Source organism: Hemitrygon akajei, chromosome 12 (assembly GCF_048418815.1).
Source record: "Hemitrygon akajei chromosome 12, sHemAka1.3, whole genome shotgun sequence".
NCBI lineage: Eukaryota > Metazoa > Chordata > Chondrichthyes > Myliobatiformes > Dasyatidae > Hemitrygon > Hemitrygon akajei.
The window spans coordinates 33,815,168-33,832,362 of NC_133135.1; the positions used below are offsets into that span (position 1 = coordinate 33,815,168).

The 17,195-nt window shown below is 39.5% G+C and overlaps 1 protein-coding gene across 1 annotated transcript in view; it reads left to right on the forward strand.

The window, feature by feature from the left end:
- Positions 1–10,643, forward strand: part of kiss1ra (KISS1 receptor a) — a 29,440-nt gene extending 18,797 nt beyond the window's left edge. The window contains exons 4-5 of the mRNA XM_073062393.1: positions 858–1,096; positions 10,287–10,643. Coding sequence (XP_072918494.1) covers positions 858–1,096; positions 10,287–10,643 — 596 coding nt within the window. The remainder of the gene's footprint in view (positions 1–857; positions 1,097–10,286) is intronic.
- Positions 10,644–17,195: the final 6,552 nt, after the last annotated feature.

Here is a 17,195-nt window from a genome sequence, read left to right on the forward strand (position 1 = left end):
GTGGCTATAATTGTCACAGTAGCATGACAGTTTCTTAGGCAGTGCCGCCTGAGGGCTCGAAGATCACGAGCATTCAACAGTGGTTTCTGACCTTGCCTTTTACGCACTGAGATGTCTCTGAATTCTCTGAATCTTTTCACAATATTATGTACTGTAGATGTTGAAAGACCTAAATTCTCTGCAATCTTGTGTTGGGAAATGTTCCTTTTGAACCGACTAACAATTCTCTCACGAATTTTGTCACAAAGGGGTGAGCCACGACCCATCCTTGCTTGCAAAGACTGAGCCTTTGATGGATGCTACTTTTATACCCAGTCATGATACCTCACCTGCTACCAATCAGCCTGCTTAATGTGGAGTCTTCCAAACCGGTGTTACTTGAATATTCTGTGCACTTTTCAATCTTATTTTAACTCTGTCCCAACTTTTGTTGAGTGTGTTGCAGCCATCAAATTCTAAATTTGTGTATATTTACAAAATACAATTAAGTTGGTCAGTAAAACTATTGAAAATCTTTTCTTTGTACTTTTGTCAGTTAAATAAAGATTCACGTGAATTAACATATCACAGATTTTTGTTTTTATTGCATTTTGGAAAATACCCCAATTTTTCTGGAAATGGGGTTTGTATTTACCATGTGTAGTTGACTATAATTTGAGGAATAGCAAACAATAAGTCCAGGAATATGCTTCAAAGCAATTATATATCACGAGAGTCTTGTCAAAATAAATAAAATGGCATCCAAACCTTTTGAGTTATTTGCAGCCTTGTAGTCAATCCCCACTGATGCATCAGTGTGACTTTCACAATGTTGATTCATGATTGATCTCAGTAACGTTGGTGTGTTTTCATTCTAGGTTCCTTTGTCCTGTCTTTCCCAATTATAATGTACCAGAAGATAGAAAAGGGATACTGGTATGGACCCAGAACATACTGTGCAGAGGCCTTTCCATCAGATGCCCATCAGAAGGGCTTCATCCTGTACCATTTTCTTGCTGTCTACTTTCTGCCTTTGCTCACAATCTCCCTCTGCTACTCTTTGATGATTAAGAGAGTGGGCAAACCTGTCATTGAGCCTGCTGACAACAGCTATCAGGTGCGTATGCAGTTTTGTACAGCTGCCTCAGGCTGAACATCAGAAGCGAATTTGTCTTGACTGTGTGTATGGACTATCTCTGTCTATAATTGGGAGGACAGAGATGAGGCAATAAATGTCGTAGTTATTGTGGTTTTATTTCCAAACCATAGTCAGTAATACTTACAAGTCTATGCTCTGAATGCCATTTGCTCTGGAGTCAAACCACATCATGAAATTTTGACAAGTTTTATACTTAACAGTTTGGAGCAAGGCAGATATACAGCAGAAAGCACAGAGGCCCCATGGAACAATCTTTTTGGCTTCTGAAACTGCAGGAAACAGAACTGAAACATGCAATGGGTTTCAAGACAGAATGGTCAGAATTTTCTAATTGTTAAGTGTCCCATGGGTTAATGCACAGATTTTCTCCTGAACCGCTGACTATATAGTAGAGAGTTATTAGTAGCATGATGTCATTGAGTCATGAAGTAATAGGCCTACCAATCTGCACCAACCATTGCATGCTTCTGTCCTGACCCTTCTTCCCTGCATCGGGGTATAGCCTCCTGTGCCTTGTCTGGGAGAAGGCTGCAAACACCGGCTTGCAGTCGGTGTTCATTGCAGATGCCTTGAAGTTGTTGAGGTGACAATGCAGCAGCTGTTGGATTCCAGACAGAAACATTGATGTCGCACGTTAGAATTAATAACTCTGCCTTCGGCATTGTCAGTCCATGAATTACACCAAAGATTTTTTGACAATTTCTGCCAGTGCTTGCTTTAGTATACTTAGATATAATTACAAGACTAAGAGCCTTGTGAAACCCTTGATAATATGCACTCTCTTGATTGATCTAATCTTTTCACCACCAAAGTTAATATATTACTTATCCACTTCTTTTGTGGAAGTTTTGTCCTTGCTTATGTTTTACATCAGGTCAACTATGCTGTTAAAGAGACAAATATAGACGGAAAAGCTATTAGCAAGATAAGTTACTTCTGATAACATTTGTTTAAAAACCGCCATTAATACAAATGTACAGGAAAAGATCTTTTCTGAAAGATTGCTGAATAAAAATAATTAGCCTTCAATGTTGATCTGGAAAAAATGTATGCATTTTGTTCACAAACTAACCAGATGTTGTAAAAAGAACATCTTGCAATGTAACCATATCCTGTTATATTACTGGTAAAGTCAGTGCTAATGCTCTGAATTGTGTCAGGTAGTATGATTTGCATTTATATCACTTGCAGATATGATATTAAAGCCCCTAGTCTCTGCTTATGTTCTTTATTCCCCTGAACATAATTTCTCCAGAAACAGAAAGCTAACTTTGCTGTGTAGACTGTGCTGGGACCAAATGAAGATGCTTCCAGTTGACGTAGGGTCCCAAACCTTGATTGTGTCATGTGGGTCTGTATCTTCTTTAAGAGGTGGTAAAGACATAACCCCGGCTTTGCTGCCTACCAAATTTGTCAGGGATTATTTCAAGAACTCAAGAAAGTAGAAGCAGGAATACACTGTCAGACTCTTTCAGTGTGATCATTACTGATCTATCCTGGTCTGTGTCAGTTCCCCATAAGCCTCAATTTCTCAATCTTTCTCTACCTTAAGAAAACCCAATGATCTCTGCTTCAGGACTCTTGGGAAGACAATTTCAGAGAGTTCATGTAGCTCAGGTTTACATGATTAGCCTCTTATTTTGTATCTGTGTTCCCTTGTTCATGGTTGTTCATGGAAACAAATTTTAGCATCTACCCTGTATATACACTCTTAGGAGCTTGCATGTTTGAGTAAAGTCACTCCTAGAACCACAGCTCAGTCCCCTGTAGTCTACTCATTTGCAGCCTCTCTCCATTTACAAGGAACGCAGACCCCATTTTAAAGCAAGCGGACTAAAATTCCACTCACTGTCCCTGGTGTGGCTTCGTCAACACCACGTGCAACAATATAAATAAAAACTCTCTAATTTTAAACTAGAGCTCCTTTGCAATAAAGGCTAATGCGCCATTTGTCTTCTTAACTGCATTTGACATGATTGCTAGACCTTTGTGATTCTTGAATTAGATTACCTAGATCATGGGCTTTTAATTCATACACAAGCATCATGGGTGACACCTTGTCAAATGCCTTTTGGAAATCTAAATATGCTACATCTACAGGTTCCTCTCTGATCAACTCACCCTGTTACATCCTCAAAGAATTAGAACCATATTGTCAAACTTTATTTACCGTTTATAAAATTCATGTTGATTATATTGTTTTCATAAATAATTAGTTGTTTCCTCTTTACTTATTAACTCTAGCAACTTGCCAACGATAAATGCTAAACTAACTAGCCTCTGGTTCCTGCCTACCGTCTTTCTCCCTTTTTGAATATAGGTCACATAGGCTGTTTTCTATTCAACATTTCTGAACCTTTCTACTATTCCAGAACACTTAAAAAAAACTATTAAAATGAAAGAAAATACCAAGTTAAAATTGCTATACATTTTAAGTTAAAGAAACAGCTTAAAAGACTAAAGCAATTTAACTAATTATAAAAGATAAACCAAACCAAATAATTCCAACAAAATTGCAACTTACCTTCTTCTTCCCTTTCAGGCCCTTCATTTCTCATTCAAGCAAACGGGCCCATGGATCTAGTCCGCTCCAGAATCTGAGAGCGGATTTGCCAGGTTTAAATGTTGGTAAATTTCAGTGAAATTTGCATAGCCTTTGAACTCCATTGGCAGAGTGCATCTGTGAACACATCATGTACATTCAGTAGTTGGCTTACTTGGTACATCCTGTCTCCAATAAAGTGTCCACCGAGGCTATATTCATGGTCTTCTGCTGCTCTAGCCCATCTATTTCAAGGCTGGACATGTTATGCATTCAGGGATGCTCTTCTGCACACCACTGCTGTAACACATGGCTATTTGACTTACTGTCACCTTCCTGTCAGCTTGAATCAGTTTGGTCATTCTCCTCTGACCTCTCTCATTAGAAACACATTTTCACCCACAGAACTGCCACTCCCTGGATTTTTTCTTTGTTTTTCACATCATTCTCTGTAAATTCTAGAGACTATCAGCCCCCTAAGGATTGTAATGAAGCCTGCATTTGATTTATTTCAACCTTATCAGCTTCATACTGTAATAATATGTTCAACTGTTTCATAATAACGATAAAACCTACACAATCCAGAATGATGTTTTCCAACAAGATATAAGGAATAATTAAACCTGGTACGCCCAATTCTAAATTGTGTCAAAATAATTCCTTCCCTTCTTGTTTTACCTCCTTCTCCCAGAAACCCAACAGTTTTATGTATTCTGTAAATGTGTCATCCCTTATGCCCATTATCCCACAAGTCTTGCCATAATCCCTGAAGTATAAACAAGAGAAAATCTGCAGATGCTGGAAATCCGAGCAACACACACAAAATGCTGGAGAAACTCAACAGTCCAGGCAGCATCTATGGAAAAAAGTACAGTCGACGTTTCGGGCCAAAACCCTTCAGCACCTGCTGCCTGGCTTGCTGAGTTCCTCCATCATTTTGTGTGTATAACCCCCTAATCCTTAATTGTACCACCCCCTTAGCTTCTGATTTGCTAACTGGAAGTTTGAAATTTTTACAGCTATTTTAGCTAAGCAATCAGCCCGTTCATTCCTCTCAACACCTGTAAATGCAGGGACTCATAAGAAGAAGGCATGTAAACCAATACTTTGTATATGAAATAATGTTTGATGAGCTTAGATCTGATCTACTGCTAAAACGACCTGTTTTAAGACGCATCAAAATTGAAAAGGAAACTGAACAAATTACAACTTTGCAAGGACAAATTTCCTCCACCCAACATAAGCCTAAAATGATGGCAACCAATTCTATTGTATATACTGATAAATGCTTTCTTTATCGTCACCTGTAACTCAGGCACAAAAACGGCCACACCAACATTCCCTGTTAAATTATCTACTGACCTATCTGTAAAAATGGTTAACATATCATAATAATTTTCCTTAATATATTGATGAACTAACAGAATCCTTAGATTTTATTAAATGTGTAACTTAAAATCAGCTAAAACAATTGGAAAAAAACCAAACTGGGATTACTGAAAAAGCTACAGCAGGACATATTGCATAATCCATCAAACCGATATTCCTTGCATGATAACAACCGAGCCAACAAAACTCAAACACTCTTGTTTCTATTAGTCCTCCAACACACCTTTAATAGGATGATCATTTCTTTGCCCCCTCAGATTAATCCAGTATGGTAACATCAACTTCATCCTCTGCAATCGTAAGGGTAATTGTCCCATTTCAACCAGTAAACCCGAAACAGGGGACCACCTTTTTGCACCACAACACAATCTTAAAGCCTGTGCTTGTAACACATCCAAACATTTTAAATTTGAAGATGAAGCTGATAACTGAACCTCTTGACTAGGTCTGTATGCTTTTTATGCATTGAGTTATTGATACATGATTGGCTGATTAGATATTTGCATTAATGGGCAGGTGTACTGGTGTACCTAATTGAATACAGATTGCTGTGATTTTGCTGGCAAATCACAGCAAAATCTGAGCAAGTATTTTATTTTGAACGTACAAATTTGGTTACTGCTTCGTTTAAAAAGAGGGTATCACATGCTGTAATTATGTAGGCCTCCGTTAGTCTCGATAGACCATGGATTTGTGCCTTGGAAAGTTTCTAGGGTGCAAGCCTGGGCAAGGTTTTTTTTGATGGAAGACAGGCAGTTGCCCAAGCTGCAAGTCTCCCCTCTCCACGCCACCAATGTTGTCCAAGGGAAGGGCATTAGGACCCATACAGCTTGGCTCCGGTGTCGTCGCAGAGCAACGTGTGGTTAAGTGCCTTGCTCAAGGACACACACAGCCTCAGCCAAGGCTCGTACTAAGCGACCTTCAGGTCACTAGATGAACGCCTTAACCACTTGGCCAAGCACCAACACGCTGTAATATTACAGATCAATAGAAGAGCCCAGAAAATAGACTTCGCTCTTTATAGTGCAATATACAGGTTTTGTTTATTGTACAAATGTCCAATATTAAATCCATCAGAAATATGGAAAATGTTACTAATGCGTCAATGACAGTACCTAAATGGTTAGAGTCATAGTGCAATACAGTATGGATGCAGGCTTTTGCACCCAACGAGAGCATGTCAACCACAGTGCCCACCCTGCTAGTCTTAATTTCCAGCGTTCAGCCCAAATCGCTCTAAGCTCCACCCTGGGGATACCTGTCCAATTACTTCTTAAACAATGCTATTGTATCAGTCTCAACCACTTCCTTGTGTAGTTCATTCCATATATTCATCATCCTTTGTGTAAAAAAAAAAGTTGCCCTTCAGGTTCCTGTTAAATCTTTTCCCCTCACCTCTAGGTTTGGACTTCCCTACACTCGTGAACAGACTGTTACTGTCCACCTTCTCTATGGCTGTCATAATTTTAACTGTTTCTGTAAGGTCACTCCTCATTCTCTCATGTCCCCAGTAATAAAGAGCTACTGTGGCCATCCTATTCCCATAACTCAGGACCTCTAGTCCAGGCAGCGTCCTGGTAAATCTATACAGCACTCTTCCCAGTTTAACCACATTTTTCCTATAATATAGTGACCAAAACTGTACACAGTACTCTGAGTGACCTATACAACTGCAGCATAATGTCCCAACATCTATGTTCAATACTGTAACTGACGACCATCAGTGAATTAAACACCATCCTGTTTACCTGAGTTGCTGCCTTCAATGAACTGTGCACTCGTACTCATAAATCCTTCTGTTTGATTAAACTGACTGTAATTCCCATACTGTAAAAGGACTAGATGGGGAACAGTTTGTTAAGTGTGTGCAGAAAAGTTTTCTTAATCAGCACACAGAAGACCCAATGAGAGAGTGTGCAATACTTGATCTGCTATTAGGGAATGAGACAGGGCAGGTGACAGAAGTTTGTGTAGGGGAACACTTTGCACCTAGTGACCACAATGCCATTAGTTTCAAAGTAAGTATGCAAAAAGAATAGGTCTGGTCCGTGGGTTGAGATTCTAATTTGGAGAAAGGCTAATTTTGATGGTATCAGAAAGGATCTGTCAAGTGTGGATTAGGGCAGGCTGTCTTCTGGCAAAGATGTACTTGGTAGGAGAGAGGCCTTCAAAAGTGAAATTTTGAGAGTGCAAAGCTTGTATGTGCCTGTCAGAATAAAAGGTAAAGATAGCAAGTGTGGGGAACCTTGGTTTTCAAGAGATATTGAGGCTCTGGTTAAGAAAAAAATGAGGTCCGTTACAGGTATAGGCAGGTAGGAACAAATGAGGTACTTATAAAGTATAAAAAATGCAAGAGAACACTTAAGAAAGAAATCAGGAGGCTAAAAGAAGGCATGAGGTTGCCTTAGCAGACAAGGTGAAGGAGAATCCTAAAGGACTCTAAAGATATGTTAAGAACAAAAGGATTGCAAGGGAGAAAATTGGTCCCCTGGAAGATCAGAATGGTAATCCAAGTGTGGAGCCAAAAGAGTTGGAGGAGACCTTAAATTGTTTTTGCATCTGTATTTACTCAGGAGGTGGACACAGAGTGTACAGAAGTGAGGCAGAATGGCATCAATTTCATGGCCTCTATACAGATTACAGAGGAGGAGCTGTTTGAGGCAAATTAGAGTGGATGAATTCCCAGGGCTTGACAAGATGATGCCTTGGACCCTGCAGGAGGCAAGCGGAGAAATTGATGGGTCCCTAGCAGAAACACTTAAATCATCCTTAGCAACAGGTGAGGTACCAGAAGATTGGAGGATTGCCAATATTGTTCCACAGTTTAAGAAAGGCTCTTAAAGTAAAACAGGAAATTATAGGCCAGTGTACCTGACATCAATAGTGGGAGAGTTATTGGAAGGTATTCTAAGGGACCAGATAGATGAGTACTTGGATAGACATGGACTGATTAGGGATAGTCAGCATGGCTTCATGCATGGTAAGTCATGTCTAACCAATCTTATAAAGTTTTTTGAGGAAGTTACCAGGGAAGTAGATGAAGGCAAGGTAGTGGATGGTATCTACGTGGTCTTTTGCAAGGGATTTGACAAGTTTCCGCATGGGAGGTTGGTCAAGAACGTTCAGTTGATCAGCATTCAAGTTGAGGTAGTGGATTGGATTATACATCGGCTTTGTGGGAGAAGCCAGAGAGTGGTAGCAGATGGTTGCCTCTCTGACTGGAGGCCTGTGGCTAGTGCAGTGCTGCTGGGATTGGTGCTGGGTCCGTTGTGGTTTGTCATCTATATCAACTATCTGAATGATAATGTGGTTAACTGGATCAGCAAATTTGCAGATGACACCTGGATTGAGGGGTGTAGTGGATGGTGAGGAAGGCTATTATGGCTTGCAGTGGGATCTGGATCAGCTGGAAAAATTGGCTAAAAACTGGCAGATATGTGCAAGGTAGAACCAACCAGGGTAGGTCTTACACAGTGAATGGTAGGGCACTGAGGAGTGCGGTAGAACAAAGGGATCTGGGAATGCAGGTTCATAACTCATTGAAAGTGGCATCACAGGTAGATAGGGCCGTAAAGAAAGCTTTTGGCACATTGGCCTTCATAAATCAATGTACTGAGTACAGGAGATGGGATGTTATGTTGAAGTTGTATAAGACATTGGTGAGGCCTAACTTGGAGTATTGCTTGCAGTTTTGGTCCCCTACCTACAGGAAAGATGTAAATAAGGTTCAAATATTTAATTTACAAGGATGTTGCCAGTCTGGAGGACCTGAGTTATATGGAAAGATTGAATAGGTTAAGACTGTATTCTTTAGAATGTAGAAGATTGAGAGGAGATTTGATAGAGGTATACAAAATTATGAAGGGTGTGGATAGGGTAAATGCAGGCAAGCTTTTTTCACTATGGTTGGGTGGGACTACAACCAGAGGTCATGGGTTGAGGGTGAATGGTGAAAAGTTTAAAGGGTACATGAGGGGAAACGTCTTCGCTCAGAGGGACGTGGGAGTGTGGAATGAGCTACCAGTGTAAGTGGTGCATGTGAGCTTGATTTCAATGGTTAAGAGGAGTCTTGATGGGTGGTAGGAGAGTGGGGGAGCTATGTTTCTAGTGCAGGTCGATTGGAGTAAGTAGTTTAAATTACTTGGCATTGACTAGATGGGCCAAAGGGCCTGTTTTTGTGCTGTACTTTGCTATGATTCTATGACTTCCTGTTGTCCTGCCAATCACAGTATAAATCTGACACTGGTTTGACTTTCCAAAATGCATCACACTTGCACTTAACTGTATTGAAATCCACTTGCCATTTCTCAAACTGCTTCCCTAACTAATCAAGACCCCCTTATAATCTACAATGGTTTACACTCATGCACTAAATAAAACTGGTGTGGTACTTTGTGGGAGCTTCATAATAATCTGCTAACTCCTCAGTTGTGGGTATGCTGGTTGTTTGGAAGGTATTGGAGCTTAAAGAAACACTCCCCGTGGCAGTTACGGAACAGCAGCACAGATGGCTACCCATGGCAATGAAGGAAATTAGGGTAAAGATGATAGGTTTGTTTATTCTTTGGATCTCTGGGCATTCTCCTATATGCATAGTAGCCCAACCCAATTATTTTATTCAGTAAGTGTCCCAGGGATGGAGAATGAGTAGTGTTGGAGAGATCACAGATTGTGCATTGAATAAAACGTCTGCATCAGTGATGGACCAAACAGTGATAAGCACTGAAAACTGAGTCTGCCTGATGCTTTTGGCAAAGGTGTGGACATACATGAGGAAATCTTCAACTAATGTCTTATTGGTGATCTCAGCACTATGTGCTCCTGAGAGGAGGGAGAGTGGTTTTTGGAGACCTTTCAATGGAAGTAATAGGCTGCACCCAAAAACACATTTATGTGTTTGGGGAGATGATGGAATTTCCTGATGAGGAGGCATTACTCAGAAATATAGATGCAGGTGAACTCATTTCCTCAAGAGCTTTTAAAATAATAATAGATATTTGAGCCATATGGCTTAAGTTGTGAACATTATTGTAATGCAAAAAATTACTGCAAAATCAGCAACATTCAATCTTATAATTGGCCATTTCTCAGTCCATCCTTTCTTTGTTGTTCATTGATTTCTTAGTTCATTATTCTTTAAACTGCAGCTTTTCAAAAGTCGTATGTTTGCCATTTGATAATTAAGCACTAATACACAGTGTATTGGTTTTCATCCAGGTTCAGCTGCTGTCTGAAAGGACAATTGCAATGAGAAGCAAGATTTCTAAAATGGTGGTGGTGATTGTGCTCCTCTTTACAGTTTGTTGGGGGCCCATCCAGCTCTTTATCCTCTTCCAGGCATTTTACCCAAAATTCCAGGCCAACTACGAGACTTACAAGATCAAAACTTGGGCTAACTGCATGTCTTACGCCAACTCCTGCATCAATCCCTTTGTTTATGGGTTTATGGGAGCCAGCTTTAGAAAGTCCTTTAAAAAGACTTTTCCATTTATGTTCAGACATAAAGTCAGGGACAACAATGTGACCTCTGGCAGCGGCAATGCAGAAATGAAGTTCATCACTGCAGAGTCTTAACAGTTATAAATTCTTTGTACATAAACATGTTTAAGATACACAGTCACAGATGGCCATTTTGTTTGGCCCGGATAATTCCTCGAGGGCAAATGTACTAACAGTAATATGACATGCAAGTTCTTAATTTGTTTATGAGCTTGCCTTCACTGAGTAGCACTTAACTATATGGCCAAGTATTGCGGTTTACTGTAAAAAATGATTTACCTTCAACCAACTTCAGAAGCACAAATGAATCCTTTGTAATTGGTTGCCAAGAAGTATTCCCTTAGGATTTGGAATTCTATAAACTTGAGATGGAAACAGTCAGTGTGAAAACCTTTCTTGCCACAGCCCACTGAGTCACTTCTTAAACAATTCAAAAGAAAAACAGCTTAAAACTTGGACTTAGAACAAGCTTTACTTTTAGAGTTATATTTGGATCAAATTTATTATATAATGGTAATTCATGGGAAATGAGTGTACCATTTGGAATTTTTTAGTAATTTGAATTAGTGGAAAGATACAGCTTATTTAATGAAATTACAGGTGTGATTGATGAGAGATCTGTTCAACCTATTGGAAATTGACAGGTAAATGTAACCCATTGCATTTTTATTTAATGGATTGCACATATAAACTTAATACAAATAAAGCAGGATTTAGTTAGAATTATTTTCGATTGATATATATGGAAATATAAATTAATACAAAATCATTTTGTTCATGTTCTATAGTAGTCAGCTGCATTTATGAAGATATACAGTAAACTTGGATCTTAGGGTATTTTAATGGGCCATTATAATTGAGTTACACAGATTCATTTAGAACAGAAGAGATTCTGCAGATGCTGGAAATCCAGAGTAATACATACAAAATGCTGGAGGGAACTCAGTGAGTCAGGGAGCATCTGTGGAAACAAATAAAGAATTAATGTTTTGGGCCAAGACCCTTCATCAGGACGGGAAAGGGAGAGGGAGGAAACCAGAATAAGAAGGTGGGGTGGGGTGGGGGGCCATGGAGAGGAGGTGAAGCCAGGTGAGCGGCAAGGTAGGTGGGTGGGAGAGTGGGAACAACATAGGAAGCAGAGAGGTGATAGATGGAAAAGGTAAAGGGCTGAAAATAAAGGATTCTGGTTGGAGATTGGACCATGGGAGAAAGGGAAGGGGTATCAGTGGGTGGTGATAGGCAGGTTAGGTGAAGAGAGAAGGGGGGAGGGGAAGAAATTACCAGAAGTTAGAGAAATCAATGTTCATGTCTTCAACATGTTCATGTTCACCCAGACAGAATGTAAGCTGCTGCTCCTGTAACCCTAGAGTGTCCTCAGATTTATTTTAGAATTTGGGTTTGAGTGATACGGAAATAAATAAGATCAATACAGTTTTAAATTGCTGAGTCACAACATTCAGAGGATATCAGACAGATTGAATGAATTCTAAGTAAATTTTTATTTGAATTAAGAAATCAGTACAACTTGATAACAGTCAGATCTTGTCAAGACATTAAATTTGTGGCAAGGAATTTTGAACAGTCATAACCAAAATCAATGACATTTGATTTTTAGAAGATTGGTCTTTGCAAGAAAAAGAATTAGTTCACATTCAAGGAAAGAGAAGCAAGTTGAACAAAGTGATTTTTAAGTTAATGAGAGCTTTAATGAACTGAATGAGAAGTAATTTATATGAATTCATTAATCAGTTAACCAACAACCATTGTTAGAAGTTAATGAATTTACAGCTGAAAAATACTAAGAATAACTTTATGATGTGAATTCAGATAGATCCAAAATTAAAAAATGATTATTTATGAAATTAGTCTTGAATGGGTTTTGAGGTAGTTAAAAAAATGCTCAGCGTGCATTCTGAAAAGATATATTACTGATAGGTTGGATTAAGTGCAATCTTTGACCTTTTCCATTTGCATTCTTCAGCAGTAGATTTGAAATGTTAGTCAATAGAATATGACAGATGTATATTGGCATAGTGCCGAGTCCAGGAAACAGTTTGATTGTCTTGGATTTGATACGTCCGAGTTGACGCACTATGTGTTGTGAAAAGAAACATGGCAAGGGAAATATGCAGTCAGGTGGACAGATAATTCTGCTGCCATATTATGCACCATTCTGGTACACCCATACATTGCAGGAATAATTTCAAATGTAAATTATATTCAAAGGTACATTATATTCAAGTGTAAATATTGTGCATGTCATATTTCATTGCATGTGGTGAGATAACAATTATAAAATATATTTTTAAATTGTGGTTAAAATAACTTTACAGTATAAATGATCAAGCCAATAACTTGTAATACTTTGGTATTTTCCTGTCTTCTTCAATCTACAGGGAATAAAATTAAAAAAACCACAATCAATCTTGCTTTTAATTTGTTTCTTACCATATAAATCGAGTTTATTTCTCTGATCCTGCAGCTGCTACATCTACCTTTCTTTGGCATGAGAAATTCTTACTCTGTCAATTTTCTCACGTTATTTCCTGTGTCAGTTCTGTTTAAATAATGATTTTGGTCAGCGAATGTCTTTCTATAAGTACACATTCCATCCAAATCAAACCTCAGTACACACACTAAAACCACTTCAATCGCTGAAGTATATTTCTTACTTTCAGCAACAAGATTTGTTCCAAATCCACCTCAGCAAAGCCAGTGGCTGTGAATGTGTGGGCAAGCTACTTGTGGAGAAGTAACTTGCAGGAAAACTCACAATAAACCCTGAAATAAAGGCAGGGGAGCGGTTTCTACTGTTCCTAGTTCCATAGTGGTGAGGTGAGGATCAGAAAGCACATCCCCACTCCCCACAAACATACAGGAGGAAATGTTGAAGGTTTAGCATCCAGGGCTATAGAGTTGGACCTAACCTTGGGACAGTTCTGTCATGCTCAGCCACTGCTTGGCAATAAATCCTGAAATAGTTTATATAACACAAAATATTGTAGGATCTTCAAATCCCATGTAAAGACAGTCTATGTTGTGAGAATAGTAGCTCTAGGGAAAGGAAAAGATTTCCTATGGTTTGGAAGAGAAGGCCTATTGCTCCTGGCCCCACGAGGGATGTACGTATATAAGAAGAAATCTTACCCGAGCTTGGCTCTGATTTACTCCCTCGGTCTTGTGAGAAACTTATTTTGGCTTTCCGTTCTGGCTGAAAACTAAAATGTCCCAAAGTGCTTTAATGTTTAATACCAAGTCACATAAAGGCTTATTGGGACAAGGAACCAAATCTTGATAAAAGGATTTTTTTTAACATGAGTGCCACAAAGGAGTCAGAAATAGAAAGGCAGAAAAAGTTAAGGATGAATGACTAGAGCTTAGATTTTGGCCTGTGAAGGCAGCATTGGTGATGTAAAAGAATCTGAGGGTCTATATCAGCATCAATATCTACTATTTACAGAGTTTTTATCATGGGGAAACACTTCACAGTATTATAACCATACACAAAATATGTGAATAGGAAAGGGGTAGAGAGGTGACTGGTAAGTGTTGGGATGGACGAGCCCTTTTTGAAGGTACTGTTCTGAAGTTTCATGCCATTTACTAGAATGTATTACTGTGGCTTTATCCGTAGGTGCATGGACCTGGCTGATAAGGTGCATGCATCTTGCTGGGGCAGCATTCTATAGTTGATTTTCATTTTACTGGAGGATAATTCTGCAGGTATATGCCCTTTACTGTGGCTTGTATGTTCTCTGGTGGTTTTTTTTTTTGCTGTAGATGTGCCCAAATGGGGCATGTTCATGCCTTGGTGTATTCCTGCTTTTTGTTGGGGCTTGGTTCTTCATGTCCAAATCCATTCTGCTGCTGCACGTCCCTTACCTGTAGATCTGTGCACCTTGTTGAGCTGATGCTCCACACCGCTTGCTGGATTATGGTACTGCTTATTGAAGTCTTATCCCTGAAACCAACCTTATTCAGTCAACCTTTACCATAACTGTAATTTTAGATAGCTACAGAAGCAGTTTACTTATTACAATTGAGAGGCAATATGCGCATACCAATCACCCGAAAGCATTAGTTCTGTATTCATGGAGTATAGAACAAAAATGCTTGAAAAATTTCTCTGCTTACGTTTTGGATGACTGCAAAACCTGGGTGGTCAGCAAGGTTTAGATCAGATTATACAGCGCATGGTAGGGATGTAACAGAACCAACGATATGGAAAGAAAATCCAGAGAGACTGGTTGATTTTACAAGTAAGAATCTGGAAGGGACATAATGAGAATGAAAAGAATAACCCTGGCAGTAGAAGATCATAATGTTAAAATGAAATTAGAGGGCAAGATGGAATATGAAGGTATTTATTGGAAGCCGAGTGAAGACGGATGAATGAGCTGGCAGGATTCAAGTATAACATGAAACAAAGCTCTGATGTGGAGGAGATCCAGAGAATGGAGAATGAATCAGTAACTCAAAGTAGGGGAAAAGCGGGGAGAGAATTAAGCAGTAGATATTACTGGCAATCTGAAATTCACTCCTTGACTCAACAGAAGCTACAGTTGCAGGCAAAATGAGTTATCCTGTATCTTTTCCTTCATACATTAGTGTTTGATGTTAAAGCAGACCCTGCTTCTGCTGTGTTCAGTCATCTAGGTAACCCCATTTTTCTTTGAAAAAGATCAAGCCTCTGTTGACTGTTAATTTTTCCGTTAAATAGCAATGATTCATTCGGACTCTATTCTCTAGATTTTTCCAGCTGCAAATTATGTTTTTTTAAGGGAAGTCTTTATTTCCAGACTCATGATTCAGTCTAAATCATTTCCAGCATCAACCATTTCACTCAGGACTCGGGTGATTCAGTATTTGAATTGGATCCATGACATTATATTTGTGCTCAGTAGTTCATATATATCCGCTTTTACAAAACATTGTTCCAGACTGGCTTTAATGTTGTCCTTTATTGTGTCAGCTGTTGCTCTGTGGGTAGTACTAATGCCTCTAAGGCAGAAAGTTGTGTGTTCAAGTTCTGTGTCCTGCTCCAAAAATTGAGCCCGAAGATGCTCCTGTACATACCAAGAGAGAGCTGTACCTAAGATGTGGCATGAAATAAGACACTATCTTCTCTCTCAAGATCTACTTGAACTGCTATTTTGAAGAAGAGTGAAAGTGTTATCCCTATGGTACTGGCCAATGCAGTTTCCACAGTAATTAATTGGGCCCACAATGTGAGTCTGTAAAATCCCACCAGAGTACTGCAGGCCGATCCCCATGACAGACAAGCCGCCACCTTGCATTTGTCAGCAAATGGGGAGAGGTTACACCCGCTCACACTGATTATGTCAGCTTTAAAGCCACACCCCCAAGGAGATTATTTCTTAGCTGCAATATTCAGCTATTCATTAATAAAAGATTTATCCTGATGTAGGTTTGAAGAACAAGCCAGTGATGGCAATAGAATGATTGGGAATGGGTTTAAGAGGACAAGTCATGGACTAATATAAGAAAGTAAGCTTGCTTTGTTGGTATTTGGCTGCAATGCCACCAGATGTCCAGCCTTGCACTAGATCTGATAGTCACTGCTTTCAATGAAAGAGATTAGCTGTATTTGTCACATGTATACAGTAAAATGAGTCGTGTGTGTCAAATCAAATCAGAGAGGATTATACTGTGGCACTTCCACTGCCAGCATAGCAAACCCACAAACTCACTCACCCAAACCATATGTCTTTGGAATGTGGGAGGAACTGGAGCACTCAGAGGTTGTGAGGAGAATGTTCAACTTCCTTACAGACATCAAAAGAGATTGAAACTGGATCAGTGATCATGGAACCGTAAAGCAGTTGTGCTAACCACTGCGCTACAGAACCAGCCCTAGATGGTCAACTGTATTATTTGGTCGTCTCCTATGGTTGGGATCTGAGCTTCAGTAAATTTGAATTACATGCATTTTTGTCAGTGTTTAATCCAGATTGTACAGTTTGAGTAGGACAAGTGGGTGAATCCCACGAGAACAGCAACATAGTTTTGTCGTGCTGGGATAATGGTTGTTATTTCCCATTTTGTTGAGTTAGTGATCTGAGTGGGTATCAGTGTCAGAAACCACAGTGCATCCTCTAGGAAGGAGACAAATCATAATGATATTCTTTTATCTGTTGGCCACCAATTATGCATTCTAACATGGGAGTAGTCACAGAACACAGCAGTAAATGTGGTGTAAATGGATTTTGGTAAGTATTTGACAAGATTCTCCATGGTAGGCTCATTCAGAAAGTCATGAGGCATGGGATCCAGGGAACTCGGCCACATGGATTCAGAATTGGCTTGCACTTGGAAGGCAGAGGGTAGCAGTGGATGGAGCGCATTCTGCCTGGAGGTCGGGGACCTGTTATAGGATCTTCGCTCAGTGTAATCTTTATAAATGACTTGGATGAGGAAGTGGAAGAATGTATTAGCAAGTTTGCAGATGACACGAAAGTTGGTGGTGTTGCAGATAGTGTAGAATTTTTTTGTAGGTTATAACGGGACATTAACAGGATGCAGAGCTGGGCTGAGAAGTGGCAGATGGAGTTCAATCCTGAAAAGTGTGAAATGATTCACTTCCCAAATTTGCTTAACCTCTCCTCA